This window comes from Drepanopeziza brunnea (assembly GCF_022702325.1).
Source record: "Drepanopeziza brunnea f. sp. 'multigermtubi' strain 214-2 chromosome Unknown ctg9, whole genome shotgun sequence".
NCBI lineage: Eukaryota > Fungi > Ascomycota > Leotiomycetes > Helotiales > Drepanopezizaceae > Drepanopeziza > Drepanopeziza brunnea.
Window position 1 is genome coordinate 1035169 of NW_027094072.1, and position 20160 is coordinate 1055328.

General features: G+C 50.4%; 7 protein-coding genes across 7 annotated transcripts; 4 read left to right on the forward strand and 3 right to left on the reverse strand.

The window, feature by feature from the left end:
• Positions 1-285: 285 nt before the first annotated feature.
• Positions 286-1193, reverse strand: L3040_005711 (uncharacterized protein; the record flags this gene model as incomplete). Its single annotated transcript, XM_007295693.1, has 4 exons — positions 286-306; positions 360-424; positions 483-790; positions 847-1193. The coding sequence occupies 4 exons, from the start codon at positions 1191-1193 to the stop codon at positions 286-288; spliced, it is 741 nt and encodes a 246-aa protein (XP_007295755.1).
• A 482-nt stretch (positions 1194-1675) lies between these two features.
• On the reverse strand, positions 1676-2584 carry L3040_005712 (uncharacterized protein; the record flags this gene model as incomplete). The annotated part of the gene is made up of 5 exons (XM_066154620.1): positions 1676-1949; positions 2223-2288; positions 2349-2355; positions 2407-2434; positions 2564-2584. 5 exons carry the CDS (start codon positions 2582-2584, stop codon positions 1676-1678), a joined length of 396 nt encoding a protein of 131 aa, XP_066011470.1.
• A 627-nt stretch (positions 2585-3211) lies between these two features.
• Positions 3212-4628, forward strand: L3040_005713 (uncharacterized protein; the record flags this gene model as incomplete). The annotated part of the gene is made up of 2 exons (XM_007295691.1): positions 3212-3466; positions 3516-4628. 2 exons carry the CDS (start codon positions 3212-3214, stop codon positions 4626-4628), a joined length of 1368 nt encoding a protein of 455 aa, XP_007295753.1.
• A 2550-nt stretch (positions 4629-7178) lies between these two features.
• L3040_005714 (uncharacterized protein) lies at positions 7179-9610 on the forward strand (the record flags this gene model as incomplete). Its single annotated transcript, XM_007295690.2, has 6 exons — positions 7179-7236; positions 7562-7678; positions 7756-8043; positions 8189-8527; positions 8581-9230; positions 9290-9610. The coding sequence occupies 6 exons, from the start codon at positions 7179-7181 to the stop codon at positions 9608-9610; spliced, it is 1773 nt and encodes a 590-aa protein (XP_007295752.2).
• A 2093-nt stretch (positions 9611-11703) lies between these two features.
• L3040_005715 (uncharacterized protein) lies at positions 11704-15276 on the forward strand (the record flags this gene model as incomplete). The annotated part of the gene is made up of 9 exons (XM_066154621.1): positions 11704-11926; positions 11972-12592; positions 12645-12674; positions 12894-13227; positions 13272-13581; positions 13636-13836; positions 13890-14028; positions 14091-14121; positions 14193-15276. The coding sequence occupies 9 exons, from the start codon at positions 11704-11706 to the stop codon at positions 15274-15276; spliced, it is 2973 nt and encodes a 990-aa protein (XP_066011471.1).
• Positions 15277-15446: 170 nt separating this feature from the next.
• Positions 15447-16550, reverse strand: L3040_005716 (uncharacterized protein; the record flags this gene model as incomplete). The annotated part of the gene is made up of 2 exons (XM_066154622.1): positions 15447-16169; positions 16254-16550. The coding sequence occupies 2 exons, from the start codon at positions 16548-16550 to the stop codon at positions 15447-15449; spliced, it is 1020 nt and encodes a 339-aa protein (XP_066011472.1).
• A 2531-nt stretch (positions 16551-19081) lies between these two features.
• L3040_005717 (uncharacterized protein) lies at positions 19082-19518 on the forward strand (the record flags this gene model as incomplete). The annotated part of the gene is made up of 3 exons (XM_066154623.1): positions 19082-19110; positions 19162-19183; positions 19237-19518. The coding sequence occupies 3 exons, from the start codon at positions 19082-19084 to the stop codon at positions 19516-19518; spliced, it is 333 nt and encodes a 110-aa protein (XP_066011473.1).
• Between the last annotated feature and the right edge of the window lie 642 nt (positions 19519-20160).

Consider the following 20160-nt stretch of genomic DNA (forward strand, 5'->3'; position numbering starts at 1 on the left):
CGGGTTACCAGAATGGGAATATGGCGTTTTCGCGTCGGCTACTGTAAACGTGTTTTCTGGTCGAGTAGTTTCAGAGGTGAAGCAGAAGCAGTTTGGGGAACGAGGTGGCCGGACGGGCTTACTGTAGCGCGTATCCTGACTTTCGACTTTTTTTCCCTGTCCCAATATCTATTTGAATTTTGGGCAATCCAGAATGCACACCATGTCGGAAAAATTCAAGTGGTCGTAGATGAATGGGCAATGGCTGGGCTGGTCCTCTGCAGTGGGCTGGAGTCGCCGAAAATCTCAGTCCTCCCTCGCTTTTGCCTTCATGACAGTCAGTACGGTCTTCTTCACCTGATGCGTCGGATGAGACTCACCAGTGACTTCATGATTGATTTCATAGTGGCTTGGTGGGCAATATCGGCTTCCTCGTCTCCGATGACTGTGGTTTCCAGTTAGATACTCCGCAGGGCGTATCACGGAAATTTGGACGGACTTACTAATGACCGGCTCCTTCCTCATGAATTTGCCATTGAGTCTCTCCACGGTAGACTCCGCTGCGCGCTTCTTGTAGAGCTTCTTGCGACCGGCGGCAGTCAAAGGCACGCTCCGCTTCCTCTTGAGAGACTGCATCTTTCTCTTCTCCTTCTCGGCCGCCTCCTGTTCGAGCTTCTTGTCGATCCAGTTCTGCTCCCAGTAGTTGAGCTCCTCCAGGGGCTCGCCAAGCGAGAAGCCATCGTCGGGGATATCTGTGCTGTCCCACTCAAAGCCGTCATCTTCTGGCAGCTGGTCGTTCAGATCGGTAGCCCTGCTGACGTGTTAAACTTGTAGGCCGGGGACAAAGCTGAGCGCAAACCAACGTACCAGTCATGCATCCATGGTGTCAATCCCGGGTATAGAGCAGGCGGCTCCTTGGGAAGACGCTTCTTCGGACCAGGTGAGTAGAGGCCGGGGAACAGACCGAGGCCAGGATGTCCTCCCGGTGAAGGCGCACACCACTGCCTAGTTCGGTTTCTATCAAGGTTCAACAGTCGAGCCGTCTTGGGGTTTGGGTCGAGATGTGGTCTTGCGACAGGAGCCATGGTACTGGTGATTGGGCGCTGTACGGACGCGGGTGGCTCTGTGATCGCAGGTGGAGCTGCTGGTGTGCCAGATCCGAGATTCTTGAGCTTGCTAAAGAAAGAGTACGGTATTGAGAGGAAGGGAGGCATTGCGACGAGTTACTTTTTGTGGGAAGTAGAAGGATGAGGGCGAATTGGTTGTGGGAAGCAGAAGGAAGAGAACGAGTTACTTGAGGGAATCAGAAAGAAGAGAACGATTAACAATAAGAGCGAGGGACAATTGTAAGTGGGAGACTAGAGGCTTGGCGAATTTTTTTCTGGCAAGTTCGCTATTCTACAATAGCAACGCTTTTCCGGATTGAAGCGAGCCAGCCACCCAAACCCATTCACTCCATGATGACGATACTGAGGCAAAATTCACCTTCGGATCTGATGACAGGAGCTACGTCCCGTATTAAATCAATTACCGCTCTACGTGGGGACAAGTCACGGAATCTTCATAAGTCTTAGCTTTATGTTTAGGTAATTGCGCGTTCCTTCCTGACTGGGGCTTCGGATAATGGACAGTCACGTGGCTCAAAGTTGAACTCGATGAGAATAGAAAGAATGTACCCATTCATCTGTGCAACGACTTAAAGCTTCGATTGTTTGACCAGAATCCTCTGCAAGGCATCCCTGAATTTGCTATCCATGCCCTTCGATGCTGGTCGACCAGTCTCTCTTTCAACAAATACATGGATGAGTTCTCCAACAGACTTGACCTCCTCAACACCACGCTCAAAGAGAGCGACCTCATATGTGACCGAGCTTTTACCTAGCTTGTTGACTCGGAGAGCGAGCTCTGCAACAGCTGGGAACGCGATCGATCCAAAGAAGTCACCGTGGGAGTGCACAATAAGTCCATACCTGGCAGCACTCTTGGTCAGCACATTACATGAAAGGCGATAACCAGATGTTAAAAGCAAGAGAAACTATTTTTTTCTCGCTCTGCCAATCCTAGCTGCTTGGGATACCGGAGCCCTGAGCGATCAGAATAGTGCCAGCTTGATTACAAACCATAGTAGCTGCTTAAATCCATATCCAAGCCAGTCTGTGCATTCCCCTGCACTTCAACAAACTTTCGAAGATACTCGGAACATATCATAGAAGCATATACGCAAGTAAAGACGCGATCCTTACTGGGCTGATGTCGGTGGGTGCATACCACCCTCCTCGATTAGATAGGTATTGACTACCGAATCATATCTGAAAGTAATCAGAGGCCTTGACCTGGAGAAGATGTGAAAAGCGGCGAGCTTCGCTTACAAAAAGTCTCCACAGAGTTAGCAAGCTACCATTCAAGCAGAAGGTAACCCGTACGTACTGTAAATCGAATTATTCATATGATCATACTATATGACAGGAATCAGTCATCGACTTCGCAGGAAAAAGGGTTGCATGAGGAGAAAAAAGCCCATCTTCGCTAATTATAGGGACTAGAGAAAACGGCTTTAAGACTTCTCTCCGTAAGATAGACATACCCTGGACATCAGTGTCAGCATTGAGATGGATTTGGAAAGTACGTTTCAGGGAGAGAAAAGAGAAACACTCAGAAGGCCTGGGCAAACCTGTAAAAGAGTACAGAGGATTCCACCAACACATACATATCATTGTCTGACCATCTGGTTCGATAGTCCAGAATATAACCATAGTCTTCCCTCCTGCGCTGCTTGAGGTCCTGGGGAGCCATGTCAGTGTGCTCAAGTGATGATACGAAGACTGTTGGGATTCATCAGCTACAGCGAACTGAAACCGGATGTTCTGCAGCGCGGAAGAATGCTGTTGATCTTGAATGAGAGTGTGTATTATGGGGTGTAAAGGAGAAGTCGAAGATGCGGTCGATGCAGGAACAATGAACGGGCCGAGGTTGTGGGATGAGGGCAAGTGCAGCCACAAGGGGCTGAAAATTGCAGGGGTAGGGAGGGCGGAGTGTCATCGAAGATTTCTTTTTGTTGCTGCCCACGTCCACCCCTCGACCCATCGACCAAACCCTTGTGAGTCAATACAACACCAGGCTCTAGCAGCAAACACACGCACACGCATACGCGCATACACACGAGTATCCGCTGGCGCCATCACCAAGAATAATAGCGTTGCTCGCTCGTCGGCGCGCCGCAATCGTCAGCACTATGGCGCTTGTTGAAGCTTCGTCTCGGCCGGCGACTTATCCCCCGCTCGAAGAGAAGAAGCCCCTTCAGGAGCCTCCTCCGGTGGTGATTACGCCTTGCGACCCGTGGCCACGGCCATATTTTCTTGAAAATGGTCTGCGGCGGGTCGCGCCGTACCATTTCACGTACAATACCTACTGCAAGGAGAGATGGCGCGGAAGAGAATTGCTGGATATATTCGCGAGCGAGTTCAGAGACAGGCCACTGGAGTACTATGTAAGTCCGGGAGACGGAGACATATCCAGAGACCAGCTAACAGACATAGAAAGATGCCATAGAACGCGGAGCGGTCACAGTGAACGGTAAGCCCGTGCCTACAACACAGCACATAGTCAAGAACGGGGATGTTATATCCCATACCCTACATCGGCATGAACCTCCTGTTACCGCATTGCCCATCTCTGTCTTGCACGAAGACGAAGATATGATTGTGATCAACAAGCCGTCTGGAGTCCCAGTGCATCCAGCTGGTCGTTACAACTACAACTCGGTAGTGGAGATCATGAGGGCAGAACGAGGACACGCTTGGAACCCGCTGCCATGCAATAGGCTTGATAGATTGACAAGTGGGGTCATGTTTATTGCGAAGCATCCAAAGTCTGCAGAGGCGCTAAGCATACAAATCACCCAAAGAACTGTCAGGAAGGAATACATTGCCAGAGTGAAGGGAGAATTTCCCGATGGTGAGGTTGTTTGTGACAAGCCGATTCTGCAAATATCTCCTAAGCTAGGACTCAATCGTGTTCGAGCAAATGGAAAGTCGGCCCGCACGGTATTCAAGAAGCTCGCCTACTACCCGCCTACACTCGACAAAGAGTCATCGCAGCTAGGCGAAGATGATAATTCCCGACCCGGCACTGAAGAAGGATACTCGGTTGTGAGGTGTCTCCCTGTGACAGGGAGAACGCATCAGCTCCGGGTCCATTTGCAATTTTTAGGTCATCCAATCGCGAATGATCCGATTTACTGCAACAGGCGCGTTTGGGGCGACAGGCTCGGAGCTAACGATGTGGATGCCTCCCAGGATACGGACGAAGATATCATAACTCGACTCTCGCGAATGGGAAAGTCAGAGGTTGCTGATGCCGTCGCATACCATGATGAAATGGTGGACGAATATAACAAAAAAAAGGCCGAGAAGATGTCAGGAGAGCTTTGCGATGTCTGCCAGACGCCCCTTTACACTGATCCTGGTGAGCAGGAACTTTCCTTGTGGTTGCACAGCCTCCGTTACGAAGATGCCGGAGGATCTTGGAGCTATCTCAGCCCTCTGCCATCATGGGCTCTGCCCCCTCAAGGCTTCGATGGGCCAAGAGAAGTTGGCGGGTTGGAAGAACTTGTCTCGGCGGTGAAAGATGACAATCCAGAGATTGCATAGGCTTTGTACACGGCTGGTAACGCCTTTCTTATGATTGATGATAAGGTCGTTTACTCCGCCATCTCAGAGGGCAATGGCAGTTGCCCCGGCAATTTGTTCTAGCCTCGGGCGCGTAACAGGCCTGCCTTAACTTGATCGATTTTTTTTTTTTTTTAAAAAAAAGGTGCCTTCGATTGCACAGTCATCTTCGCCATCTGCGCGTGTTTGACTGCTGAAATACACTGTAAAGACTCTACTCGCAATTGACTAGCAAGAGCGCCGGGCGCAACCAGCTTGCGTCGCGGCAAACTGATCGCTTGAAAACTCCAAGCGATGAAATCGGGTCGGCCCTGGCGGGCTGGCGGGGAAAATTTCGCTAGGTCCCAGCAGTGCGAGGGAGAGAAGTTTACCTCGGTATCAGGCCGGCCGTCTTCTGGCTCGTTGAAGCATTAGATTGTTGAGACGTAGGTCGGTCGGTCGGTAAATTAATGATTTTTCGTAAATAAAGCCGCATTAAAAACAGCTGATCAAGTACCCACTTAGGATTTCCTAGACCGGGACCTACCTTAAAGGTTTCTACAAAAGACGGTTATTGGACCGCGTAAATTCTGTACTAAGCTCTATCCAGGAACAGCTTAGCTAATACAGTCATGGACCGTCCCATTGGAAGAGACCGTCCAATGAGCGTCCCGTGAGCGTCCCGTGGCCGTCCCCGTCCCGATTCAAGTTGCATGCATGCTTTTGCCCAATCTGTTTAGTTTAGGTCGTGCGCGAAAATCCTGTGCAGCGTGCATCTTCTACCGTGCCTACTGTACGTAGTACTACGTACTACGTACGTAGTATCTTGACCTTGCAACTCCAGATGCACCATACAAATCCCAGCTGCAGCAAATAGCGCCAACTCTCACGTTGCAAGCTCGAGCTGTAAGCTTTTTCCTCAATACCCCCCTCTCCCTCGCCCGACGTTCCCCGAAACCTATTCTCGCTCGACCCACTCATCCGAAAAGGGATAATATAAGTAGTACGAAGAACATGCCAGGGACATGGCTGCGCGCCCTGCGATTAACTAGACGAGGATGAAGAGAGTAGTACCGGTATACCTAATACCAAGAGGATGCTAGGGACACCGCGGGCGCGCGCATTGACATTGCAAAGGGAATATATATATATTACTGGAAAGAAAGTCCAGGATATACGGTAATCGTCGGTAACCTTCCATCTACTTACCCACGGTACAGGCCCAAGGGTTCCAGCCTGAGGATGCCTTGAAAGTCTAAACCTCCACTCTAGACGTCCTGGCTCAGGTACCCTAGGTAGGTAGGTATCCTCAGGGTGTAAGGAACACTTGCGTACGCCTGTGACGTTGTACGTTGTACGTTGTACGTTGTACGTAGTAATCCGCAGGAGATGGATCCGACCTTGCGCCAGGTCGTCGGGATGTTTCACAACGATTGAATCCAAGCCGGCCGACGAGGCGATACGGTAGATCTACCGGTACCTACGTACATCGCAAAGCCAGAAGATGATATACGGTAAACCCGAAGAAGAAAAGAAAAGAAAAAAAAAATATTAGGAAAGAGGATCGATTAGGCACTGACTGCCAGGACGGAATTCGATTTTTCGTTTTTTTCCCACGTCCCCACCTATTCACTCCCACTACCTACCTTACTCTGCGCGCCCAACAGGCCTTGGCAACGCGTAAACCGCAACCAAAACTTGACGCTCAAGTTGGGTTGAGCGTTGGATCCTGCTCAAGGATCAAGTCGATTGTACTACTGTATGTAGTACGTAGTATATCTGCACGGACGTGCGACGGCGAGGAGCCAAACAGGCTATTGTGGCAACTTGGCAATACAATCTCACCGGCGGAATAAACTTTGGAGGCACCCTCAGGCGGTAACTACTACTGTACAGTACTACCGGTATTGCTGTAGGGCTGTCCGTTCCGCGTGTGGTACTATAGGGTACGTAGTACCGGTACTACTACTACTACTACTACTATATTATTGTTTTGGTGAGACCTATTTGTCAAAGCTTTTGCGGATTTAGATCCGGGCGCTGAGCCGCTCCATAAAATAACCTCGTGTGGCGGGCGAGCTTGTGGCTGGTACGGTATGGATGTACCTAGGTAGGCACTTACGGTACTACCGGTACTGTACTAGGTATCCTGTTGCCACAGCTCGAGCTTAGGTAGGTAGGCTTGCTTGCTTGCTTGCTTGCTTGCTTGCTTATTTCTTGGGTTCGAGGCAGATCTTTGGCGCACCCACACCCACGATGTAGACGCGCACAAACAGGTATATACATACACATACATGCATACATACATACGTACATACCTACGTACATACCTACATACATATACACACACGCACACACACATACACACACACACGCACAATCATGTGTTGTTGAAGAGAAAGGCACGAGCCGGGCAGCCTACCGATACGGAAATCGCTCAAATTGCCCTCATGATAAAATTTTGACTTTGTGACAAGGCTGGTGAAAAGTCAAATTCGCGATGCTTCTACCACAGGCCCGATCTATGCCGTACTCTACTTACTCATGGCAGGAATGGCATTTCACGTCGACACCAAATTCAAAAGTGTCCATTCGCTCCTTAAGAGCCATGGTAAGCCCAACCGAGCCAATGGACCTTGGGTCGCATACTTCGACACCTTCGTTCGTTCTGTCTCGTCTTGACTGGTGCATTCCTCCCTCTCAGCCTTCTAAGGGAAAATTCCCCCTGTTTCGAGACGCATGGCCGCAAGGTTCACCCATTCCAGCTTCCTCTCGTACACCAACAACCTCCTACAAAAAGATGTGGCATATCCGTGTGGCGGCCCCCTCCTCACGTTTGCAACGTTTCTCCTTACATTGATACCGGAGCTCACAGTCCACGAGCCGAGGAGAAAGAGGCCCTCCGATAGATTGTGGCACCAACTGATTAACCACAGCGTACCTGGGGATCGCTTGCTTGACAATGGCCGACGGCCAATCCGAATATCCCGACCCGAAAGAGGTCGCCGAGAGTAGAGATGCAGCAAACGAAGAACCTGCACCGAAACGCAGAGGTACGAGTAGGATGTCTATCTCACAGTGCACCTGCGCCCGCAGCGAATGTTTTGGTATCCTTCTCTGACAATTGCAGCACCTCGCGCTGGGAGCCGAAGTGTTTCTCTTCTGACTCCTGAGAAACTCTCTCGAAAACGTGCGAACGATCGTGAATCTCAGAGGTTGATTCGCCAAAGGACAAAAGCTCATATTGAAGAGTTAGAGGAACGGATTCGACAATTGTCAGAACATGAAGATACCAAGGAGCTGGAGCAGATCAAGAGACGAAACGCAGACCTGGAAGAAGAGCTGAAGCAGCTTCAGGAGCTTTTGGGACGGTCGGATGCCAGTGGAGCTTCTTCCCCTGAGCCCAATCCGTTGTCCCGTAAGTGAAACGGTTCCTCTCGGGCGTGATCATAGGCAGATAAATCACACCCATCAAGCGATGGCGGAAGTCACTTGACCACGTCCGACCCCACGATCCAAGAGAGAAGAACATCTATTTGATCGATCGGACTGACGAAATGAAGCACGATTTGGCCTGGAGAGTTTAGATAACCAAACACATCCGCTTGCGTACTCTAGCAGTATGTCGCCTCAAATCGGCTCGGCGAGTGGACCCGGTGGACTATTTTGGTCGTTCCCAACTTCAAGTGCAGGAGATTTACCGCTGTCTTTCGCTCCCGGTCAATTAGGATTGCATTCTGGATTCTCAAAACCAAGGCGTATGAACCCCGAAACCTTCATATCGGAACCCGACTTCCAAAATATCACGAACGCTCCTGTGATAGCATCACCAATCCGGGGGGGTGGCCCAATTTCGCGGCCCCAGGTCGGACGAAGTAGATCATATCTCGATGGACAACGCGGTTCGTTGAACATCTATGAAAAGTATGGTAATATTGTTTTAACATAATGATAGATCTGCCGGCGAGCAAACCGCTAGGAATAGCAATGACTGGACTTACAATTGGAGTCGGTCCCCCACCGCTGACTGGCCATCCAACATCTATAATCGGTAACCCACCAATAATTACTGGCATGCTCAACAGCAACGCTCCTGCTATGCCATCTCTGAACGATCATCTATTGACAACCAACCTCCAAAATGCTGAAACGGACTCACAGGTATCAGCACCGCAGAATAGGCCAACTTACGAGTTAGCTCCAAGCACTTTCACCCCCGTTTTGCCTTGGAGATTCAATCTAGTCTTCACACCACCTAAGGGGCCACTCGAAAGAATTCTACTCAGTCTGCTGCAACGTCAGAGAGCTTTGGTAATTGAGAGCACGCCGGGGAGCTCACCCATCGGACCCTATTATCCAGATCTCAAAGCCTTCACCAGTCTTGAGATGTCGAGCAAAACACATCCAGTCGCCTCCGTTATTGCACAGCTTTTTCTTCGGGTCAGGTTTCGATCCCTTGCGGAGAAGGTGGCAGCGGCGTTTTTGGTTTACCACTTTTGCCAATGGCAAATATTGCCTGACGTAAATACTTACAGCAGTATGCCGGAATGGTTTCGCCCACGGCCCTCGCAAATGTCGACGGCGCATCCGATCTGGACCACATTGGTAAGCCAAGTCGCAAAGAAGGAATGCGTGTCGATGATCCTTGCTGACCGGCAACATAGCTGGCTTGGGGGAGGATGCGAGATGTAGTGATCAGCAACCAGGAAAAGTATGCGACGGCAGAGTTCATGGAACTGTACAACGCCAGCGTCAATGTGAATTGGCCTTATGGAGAGGAGAATATTCTCATGTTCGTCGGGGAAGAAGTAATGGCAACGGAGGCATTCATTCAACACATCGAAACCGAAGCGAACTTCAGTTTGGACGAGCCATTTCAACAAAGGTATCCTGAATTGAGGAATGCCTGCAGGTTCACAGAACTCGAGTCTTCCCCACAGATGAGCGGAATGAATGCAATGGCTGACAATGCTCACGATCACTAAAGAGAGCGAAGAATCAGTATATTTAACGACTGTGTGACGACTATGAAAAACAAAAATCCCGGTTACGGGTTGCAAAAATAGTTGTTAGCTAGACAGAATTAGCTATACATACCTCTGACTCTGATCCATGGAACCAATGTTTGCTTTGATAAGGTTTTGGACGAGGCATTGAGGGAGATTATAGAGAGAGGGACAGGACGGGAGGGGCAGGAGGAGGAGGAGGAGGAGGAGGAGGAGGAGGAGAAATCGAAAACCAGTCTAAAAAGCTAATGCACGAAACAGCTTATGACCTCATACCCTGGCGGCCCTCCGCCAGCTCCGGGGCCAAGGGACCTCGCTTCGCCTCGCTTGTACCGGTAGTGCAAGGCTGCCTTCCGAGGCCTTTAACATTAACATTAATGCTACATCAATTCTGTACAAGAAATACGCTTCAAAAGGATGCAAACAAAATATAACGCGTTCGCCCGGCCGCAAGCTCAAACTCGCGGCATTCCGCAAGCTCCAGGATAAGTTTGCCGGACTCCGCGATGTAATATTCGTAGCTATAATTTATAGCGATAGCCCCTTTCAGGCTGGTACAGCCAGCCGTCCTTCGAGTATTCATTCAATCTATAGCAATAGCCTTCGTCAGCTTGATGCTGCCAGCTGTTTTTTCGAGCATCTAATCTATAGCCGTAGGACCTCTTATTAGCCCAGGGCGGCCAGCTGTTCTTTGAGCGTCTAATGGCAATAGCCTTTTGTAGCGCGATACAATCAGCTGTTCTTTAAGCATTTCATCTATAACCATAGACCTTTTCCAGCCTTATTCAACGCGGTGTGGCCAGCTATCTTTCGAGCATTCGGTTCGTAGCAATAGCCCATTTTAGCCCGATGCAGCTAGCTGTTTCTTGAGCATTATTGTTATTAATCATTAATTGTTAATTAATTAATGTTCAAGTATTCGAAAAGAAAACGTGAAGAACTGGGGGGGAAAAGAATCTATAATCGTAATTTTTAATTGTAAAAGGTGGCTGCAAAAAGTAGTTTTACGAAATTCTAGCTTGCAAATCTAGCTTGCAAATCTAGCTTATAAGATGCCTATTCTTATTACTAAGCGCTTAGTCAAGTTCTTGATATTCTTCGATGGCTCGAGCTCAAATGGAGGGGATCGATTAAAGCGTCATGAGGCCATAAGGCAGAAACAGGCATACACGCATAACACAGCCTCCTTCGCCACTTCTCCCGCCACCTTTTCCGCCACCTCTTTCGCCACTTTTCTCGCTACTTCCTTCGCCGTTTGACTTAAGCAAATTCAACGAAATAAAAACTATTTTTAGCTTTTTTATAATACTAAGCACGTGCGCTCGACTTCTTTTACGTTACCTTTATTTTTATTTCTTTAATTTAACTGATTATAAGATATTTCGGCTTTTTATCGATAACGTGTATTTACTTCGAGATAAACTATTACTTATATTGAAAAAGCTTTACGCTTATTGTTACGTCACGTGTTGATTCGAGCGTGCACGTAAGGCTCTTCAAACTTCCGCTTTTAGCCTTCTTTTTGTTACTATACGGTGCTAGCAAGCAGGCCTTGGTTAAAAGAAGAAAGGATTAGTTAGTCGAAGCTAGCGGCCGCTTAACGAGCTTCGCACGTGATATTCGAATCAAATCAATCACGAGCGAAACTTTAAATTCGATTTGAACTCGAATTTTTATATTAAGTATCGGAGTTTAGCGACTTAGCCGATTTTATAAGCGCGCTTATTAGTCAATCGTTTACGGAGTAGTTGATGCGGGAATGATGTAGGCTATACCCGATTGAGATTAGCTCCGTCGGAGGTTCGGCGTCCGAGTGGCTGTCTAATGCGTGTGTGCCTGTTTCTGCCTTATGGCCTCATGACGCTTTAATCGATCCCAAATGGAGGCACCTAATCAACGTATTCCTTTTAAATCAAGTGACCGCATCTTTAACAGTTTACGGTCTTAGCCGTAGATCTACATCTAGCTCAATATAATACAAAATAGATAGAAGAAGATAAAAGAAAAAATATAAATAGATAGAAGACTCGTCATATTGTCTCCGATACCACTCTGCCAAGCCATACCAAGCCATGCCATCCAAACCCAGTGACCGCGCCTCATTCTCGCGACATCGACAAACCTCCGACACGAACATATCAATCCGTACATACAGTCCCGCAGTGCAGCGCGCAAGCATGGCCCGCGCGGAGAATTCCATAGTCGAGGAGACTGCAGACGAAGACGAGGTCTCATCGTCACCACCACCGCCCCGAGACGGCTCAGCTATCATGAACGCGGACGCGTATATCGACCGTTCGTCAACTCCCGCCATTAAGCTGCCCCCCTAACATCCCACAGGCGTTAATGGGCCGCAATCCGACTCAGACTCGGACTTCGATGTCAAAATCACAGGTACAGCGCCTTCTACTTTCGCGAAGGGGAAACGCAAGGCGGGAGAGCGGATTATTCTATCGGACGACAGCGAGGATGATGTCTACGAAAAGTTCAAGAACAGAAAGGAATTGAAACGGAGACGCGTCGCAGCGACGAAGAAGAAACTGAAAGCCAAGGAAAAGCAGATTCTGGAAATCAGGGAGCAGGCGAAACATGGCGAGCCGTCGAAGCAGAAGAAGGAGAAGGTATGGGGGGATGTGTCCGACTACGAGATGCTGAATGAGGACATACCCGAGTACATCAAGGAGCGCCGAAGGGAGTTCGACCGCGACTACGAGAAATACCATGAGGATAGCCTGAAAGTACCCCCCCGCTACGAGGACATCGATTTCTCCGACGATGAACGGCTGGCCGAGCTTGCGGAACGTCCTGATTTCCCTGATACTATGGAGACATCGAGGGAGTACAAGGACATCGAGCTGCCGCACTCTGCCGGAGTCATACCTGCCTCCATTGCGCAGTATTTAAGGGACTATCAGGTCACAGGTGTTGGGTTCTTGCATGAACTTTTTGTGTATCAGAAAGGTAGCGCTTTCAAGAATTATGATATGGCTCGGCGTATTGCTAACGGTGTCAGGTGGTATACTTGGAGATGACATGGGCTTAGGTAAAACAGTCCAAGTTGCAGCTTTCTTGACGGTAGCCTTCGGGAAAACTGGAGATGAACGAGACGCTAAGCGAATGCGTAAAATGAGACGTTCGCCATGCAAGCCATGGTACCCGCGTGCTTTGATTGTGTGCCCAGGGTCTCTGATGGAGAATTGGAAAAACGAACTAACAAGATGGGGGTGGTGGCATGCTGACATATTTCACGGTTCTGTCGCAGCAAAAAAAGCTGTCCATGAAGCAGCAAAGTCAGGTCGTCTGGAAGTTGTAATTACAACCTACAATACATATAGGAACCATATGGACGAGCTAAACCAGATAAAATGGGATGTTGTTGTTGCTGATGAGTGCCACCAACTCAAGGAGCCATCTTCGGCTACGACTCAGGCCATGGACCAGATCAACGCGTTATGTAGGATCGGGCTGACCGGAACTGCAATCCAAAACAAGTACGAAGAGTTCTGGACTTTGTTAAATTGGACCAATCCTGGGAAATTCGGCCCTCTGTCGACTTGGAAGACCAGCATTTCTGATCCCTTGAGAATCGGCCAGTCGTAAGTCACCTTCTTCGCCTGCACTATATCGACTAATATATCAGTCACGATGCTACCAACCATCAACTTAAGCAAGGAAGACAGATTGCGGAAAAGCTACGTGATAACTTGTTGCCACAATTCTTTTTACGCCGTATGAAGTCTCTCATCGCCCATCAACTCCCCAAGAAGACCGACAAAGTTGTGTTCTGCCCTCTTACGAATCTCCAAAAAGAAGCGTACGAACGCTTCCTCGATAGTGAAGTTGTTGATATTGTCAGAACTTCATCTGAGGATTGTGATTGTGGCGAGACGGGTAAAAAGCGCGGTTGGTGTTGCTTTTCTACTCTACCGGGAACCAATACCACCTGGAAAGTAAGTCTCCTCTCGTTTGCATGGAGTTGACCTGGCCTTTAAACTCTTTGGTAGGCCATGGTGTTTCCTATTATCAACCAGCTCCAGAAGCTGTCGAATCATCTAGCTATTTTGCTACCCAATGACAAGGATCCACCCGAGAAACGGAACAGAGATCTTGACATGCTGAGAGACATGCTACCAGACCACTGGGATACCCTTTATGCGAATCGGGGAAACCTTGCAACCCTCTCAAATCCGGAATTTTGCGGGAAGGTATGTGCTCTATTCGAATCTGGCATTGCTCTCAGCTCACTCCCCTTTCTCAGTGGGTGATTTTGAAGAAGCTCCTCAAGCATTGGCACGAGCAAGGCGACAAAGTGTTGATTTTCTCGCATAGCGTGAAGTTGCTCAGGATGCTCCAACATTTGTTCAATAACACTGCCTACAGCGTCAGTTTCTTGAATGGTTCGATGCCAAATGATCAACGACAAAAAACAGTTGACGATTTCAACACGGACCCTAACCAGTTCGTATTCTTGATATCGACAAAGGCAGGAGGTAGCTATAGTCCCCGTCATTCTTCTCTCTTCGTTGCTGAAGTTGACAGGCGTCGGCCTGAATATTACTAGTGCGAATAAAGTCGTGATTTTCGATCCGAATTGGAACCCAAGTTATGATTTGCAAGCTCAGGACCGAGCATATCGCATCGGCCAACTACGAGATGTTGAAGTTTATCGCCTGGTCTCTGCCGGCACAGTTGAAGAGATTGTATATGCTCGTCAAATATACAAGCAGCAGCAGGCCAACATTGGTTACACTGCCTCAACTGAACGTCGATACTTCAAGGGTGTCCAGAACAACAAGGACCAAAAAGGCGAGATCTTTGGTCTGGATAACCTCTTTGCCTACCACGCGGATAATATTGTTCTTCGGGACATCGTCAATAAAACCAATGTTGCAGAAGCCAAAAAAGGAATTGACATATTGGATTTCAATGCCGAAGACGCAGCGAATGATGACGATAATCCTTTAAGGTGTGACAATGATGATGATCCCGACGCTGCTATGAGTCAATTGGCTGCGCTTCTAACAGAAGGCGATGATTTAACAACAAGAAAGAACGCAAAGTCTCGAGCGAAGGCGGATCCGATCCAGGCCATTTTAGCATCCGCAGGAGTGGAGTACACGCATGAAAACTCCGAAGTCGTGGGATCCTCTAAGGTTGAAGCAGAGCTCAGCCGTCGTGCAATAGAAACCGGAAACGATGTCGAGTATGGAGAGCGGAGGCTCTTCGCGGACTCACAAGACCTGACAGCGGGCCCTGGAAAGTTTAACCATGTCTACAACCCCCCGGAGGATGTGATGGCCCGACAATTCTGTACGATGGCGAAAGAATTTGGATTTTTGACCACGGACTTCGCTCTCTTGGTTGAAGGCTGGACCCAGAAGGAGAGGACATATTGTCTGGAGAGATTCTATCTGAAGCGCCAGGAGAGACTTTCCGAGCTGGAGCTTGGGGCGGCTCGAGTTGACAGGGTGAAGCAGATGGAAAATGCTGCAGCAGATTTGAACACGGACTCCGACCTCGACGCACTTCTTGGTTCGGATTCAAGGGTCGAGGCAGAGGAAGCTCGGCCTGGGACAGCGAGCCATGGTAATGATGTAGAGTACGATGTCGAGACCGAGGATGACGAGAACGATGACGAGTTATGATGGACGGATTATACCCAGGAATTGGAACGGAATGGGGTTTGGTGTGTGCAGTGACAAACTGCCACCTTGAACTATATCTCATGGTTCTACCTATATGCCAGGGTGTTTCAATGGTAGACCAACTAAAAGTACCGGGTATCAAACCCGAATGCTGGTGATACAACAGCAATCTAATCGCTGGCAGTGTCTTCGTCGTCGCTACGAGCCTTCATCTCCTTCACCGCACCCTTTCCCTTGCCCTTACCTCCCTTTTTGGGCTTGGCACCCTTGCCACGAAGCCCAATGGGGATCTCCTTTCTGACCTCCCCATTCTCGTACAGAACACCGATATCCGGTCGGCGAGCCACGACCTTCTTCCAGTTCACCTTGGCGATGCCACCGTCCACATCGCCAGCCGTCACGACGGTACCGGCATCAGTCCGTGCCCAGCGAATCTTGGGCTCAGCCTCCATGACCTGACGAAGGTTGATGTGGATGGACACGTCCGCGTCCGACTTGGGGGCTCTGACCTCGGAGCCATCCTCCTGGACGACGATGGTCGCGAACTGGAGGAGGTCCTGGCCGCCGGCACGCTTGATCCCCCCCGAGGCAAGGATCAAGGGGTAGTTGGGGTAGGATGTCTCGTAGACGACGAAGTCGGGGAGGTCTTCGGTGGTGAGGGAGATGGGCGTGTACTTGGGGGTTGTGGCAGAAGTGGGGCTCGCTGGGCCGGCCGGGGAGGGGTTCGCCTTGATGAGGTACACGGAGGCGGAGGCGGCCTCCTCCTCGTCTTCGACCTCCTTCGCGTCTGGCCGGAGCTTCAGGCCGAAGCGGGATTTCGAGGCCGGGGATTCGACGAATGCCTTGAGCTCGGGGAATGTGACTTCGAGCGAGGCGAGGTTGGACCTTTTCAGCTGGAGGAGGCAGGCGTGTTAGACGTTTGTTGTTGTTGACATGTGTGGGGAGGGATGATGGCAACTGATGGGGGGAAAACTTGCCACTTCCTGGCAGCCGACCCAGCCGTCGGAGTCGGCTACCAGCTTCTCCTCCCCCTCGCCTTGCTCCTCGCCCGCCTCGATCGTCCTCTTCAGGAGCCAGGTGAGGGCCTTGGAGATCAGTACCTCCCGGTCGTCCACGACGCTGTATCCTCGGCCCCGGCCCTTGGCGTTTTTGGACACGCTTCCCCCGTGCCTACTACGGCCGTGTCTGGAAGCGTTCGGAGACATGGGAGAAGGGTCCATGATCTCCCGATCGAGGGAAAGACCCTGGGGAGGTTGGAGAACTGCGGCAGCCATTGTTGGATGTTTTGGTTTGGAAAGGGGGTATCTAGGTAGGTAAAAGTAGCTGCTGCTATGTACCGGTAGCAGGAAAAGGTTTTGGTGGGTATATGGGAGAAGTACTGTTTTGGTTTGGGGGGTTTTTTTTTTCCACCAAAGTAAGCGCAAGAGCAGAGAGGAATAGATGGTAGTAGTAGTAGTAGTAGTAAGTATGTGAAAGCGAGACAAGGGGAAAAGTAAAAGCAAAAGTAAACGGGGGAGGGGGGGGAGTATGCAAGATATATGGGAAAGGCTCCTCCTGCTTCGGGGGGGGGGGGGTAAGGTGATGATACTGCACTGGCTGGCTAGCTGGCTGGGCTACCGTATCTCTCTGCCATGTGGCAGACCCATTTATTATCGATCGATCAAGCGACCGAGACGGGCTTTTACCAACATCCTCTTAAGCTGCTGCGGAGAGAGAGAGAGGGAGAGAGAGAGAGAGAGCCCCGGCCAAGCGCTCCCATGGCCCCTTCACAGAAACACAAAACAGCATTTACCCGTCTCCTCTTGCCTGCATGGGGCCAGTAATGGAGGTGCACCAAGGCATACGGTAAGTCCACTCACTAGGTATCCGTAGGCACCTGCTCCTCGTACATACAGTACGGCTGTTCTGGGCTGCCGGGGGGGATTTGTTCCTGCACTGGGTCTGGTCTGCACGTCCTGATTGAAGCTCACTGTCCACACCGCCAGAGGGCTCTTGGTGGGAGAGGGGAGAGGTGGGGGAGGGGAGGGGAGGGGAGGGGAGGGGAGGTGGAGGTGACAACAAAGCGATCAGCCCGCGGCGGCGGCTCGACCCGCACTAGGGGACCCTAGATACCCCTACTTCCGTACTTACGGAGAGAGTAGGTAGGTATGCGTTGTTGTCGTTGTCGTTGTCATTGTTGTTGTTATTGTTGGCGGTGGTAGTGCTGCTGCGTATGTCGCCTGGCGATTCGCAAAGAGGGGCGGCCCTGCGGGGTGAAGAGACGGATGGGACGGGACGGGACGGGGGCGGATGGAGATGGAGGTCGAGATGTTGAGAGGAAAGGAGGGGAGGGGAGAGGGGGGGTCTGGTTTTGTGTTCACCGCTACTCTCCTCTCCTCTTTTTTTCGCTTCCGTCAATAATAGCGTTGTTTTTTGGTCCTTGGTCACGTTTCTCTGCCTGCAATCCTCCAGGAGCGGTTTTTGCGCCTGGCCTGGCCTGGCCTGGCAAGGAGGGGATTTGTGCTTCAACGGGCTCGGTCTGAGGAGTTACGTATGGATAGATAGAGGGGTAGGTGGGAGGAGATAAGGAGATAAGTCGATAAATCGATAAGTCGTTAAGTAGTACTTAGAGAAGTAGAGGGGCAGGATAAGTACCGGTAAGTAAGGTACGTAGTAGACTAGGTAGACAGCTTTCTGGCGAAGGTGCAGGGTTCAGCTTTCGGAGTTAAGGTACGAAGGTTCGGGTGACACGTCTTTTAAACTTCTGGATGTACGGAGTATGGGTATGTACGGTAGCTACTACGGTATGTATGTTGCAGTACGGTAGTATACAGTACCATACAGAGTAGCGACAGCTGCAAGTTGCAACCCCCACCTTGGTACCTACATGGACTGAATGCGTGCGTGCGCGTAAGGCAGATCTGATTAACTGGGGCTCCGTGTCCATACAGTAGAGCATATATCGAAAGCACAAACAAGGCGATTATAGTTGTACTTGGTATAAATCAGAGCAGGCAGACAAAAATTCTGCGTCGGGGGTTCTGACGCCTAAAAGTAGCGAGCCGACTCGGGACCGTTGGAACGAATGAGGCTTTCTACCTGCAGTCGTCTACCTATGTAGATTATATAAGTGATACAGAATGTTCAGTTGTGATGCTGCCGAGGAACCCACCCGTCGACTACCGCGGCTCCGTGGCATCTACCGGGAATGCTGCCGTGCTGTGGCCAGCGCCTCTCGGTTCCCGGACGCGTGAGAACGTGCTGGTGCTTACCGTGGTTGAGCCCGAACACGTTATCTACCGGTATCTCACGACCCAATGCAGCGCCCAGGAGGACGGATACCTGCAGCTAGATACAGTAAAGATCCGACCTCGGCCAATCGGCAGTTTTGAGGATCTGATGGGTGAAGGTGATTTATACCGTACCGAGACGATCTCAGATTTGACCGACACATTATATTTACCCCGCGGTTTTCCCAGCTCCGTTGTATGTTTGTTGACTTGGCCCTGGAGATGCTGCCGACGTGCTTGGCATCCCGTGACAGAAAGCTCACTCGTACTCAAATTCTGCTCGTCATTCATACTTGCAACGGCATGACGGAGCGGATGGACTCGAAGATCCTGAGAGCGACTGGCCGCGGTCCCGCTCGCGGTACACATCACCCAGCAACAAAAGAACGGGTAGCGAGGCCTGAGAGGACGGGACTCTGTTTCTGTTCGGCGGGCTGTCAACGCGCTATTCAAGTCCGCTCTTGACTCTGGTTCCAAAGTACCCGTGGCGGCAGGTGATAACCGTCGTCTGAGCGATTCCAGACCCAGGGAACATCATGGATATTCCAAGCGCAGCTCAGGGCGTGTAAGCGATAAATAGAGACGCCTACGGTCGAACTCGGTGCAAGCACGCAAGCCCGAGCCTAGACTACTCAGAGGTTGAGAAAGACAAGCTCGAAAGCGAGACGTAGCTGACTTGACCGCTCCCTAGGCGTATGACAGTCAGGGAAAGCGACACGGGTCGAAATCGGAAGCTCTGGTACCGACTCTGGTACCGGCGTTTGTTGCAGCCCACCATCAAGCCGATGCTCTCAAGATCCTCGGCCGTATCATGCCAACAGTATCCAAAAACATACTATCGCTGGACTCGAGACGCAATTCATCAAACAAAGCAGCTCATCCTGGGAAGCCATGTCCACAATTGAGTGTTGGTACCGAAAAAAGGACCCCGGTGCATCCATATCGCATATTAGCTGCTTCCTGCCTCCTATGATAAAAAAAAGCGAAAGAAACATATCAGATGAGTTGTCATTCGGCTCCCCGAGTGGTCATTTTAAAGACGGCGAGCCCGTCATCCTTGCAATGGTCGGGGCTGACAAGTACGCCACTCGAGCGCCACACTGACATGAAGACAGCCTATCCTTGAAACCAGCCATCATCCAGAAGCTGCAATGGTTATGGCTCGCATCAACATCTCCAGGTGAGCTGCGGCCACCGCTGACGATCATTTCATTTAAGCCCGCGGCGATGAAACCTGCCGGAGCTGAAGTCCGCCAGCGACTGCTCCATCAAGTGATGTTGTGCAACACGGGTCAAGAGCTTTGGTGTTCAGCCAGGACGTCTGACATGTTGCGTTCCTCCGATATTGGTAACGCTTTCGTCAATACATCAAGGCTTCGGGTGCTCGGCTGGGGGTGTTGTGTACGGAGTATCAATATCAAATCTCGAGGCGAATAACGGAGGCTGTGTTGGAGTACTTATGGCGTTCCAGGCCCAGCACGTCCATCTCGAAATGACGGAGGGAATTGCCGAGAAGGGCCAGTCATTGGGATACGACTTGAATCAATGTTCATGTGTACACGAACGGTGTTTCAGAGGAAGCGGAGGTGGCTATGGGCGAGATCAGAAGAAAATC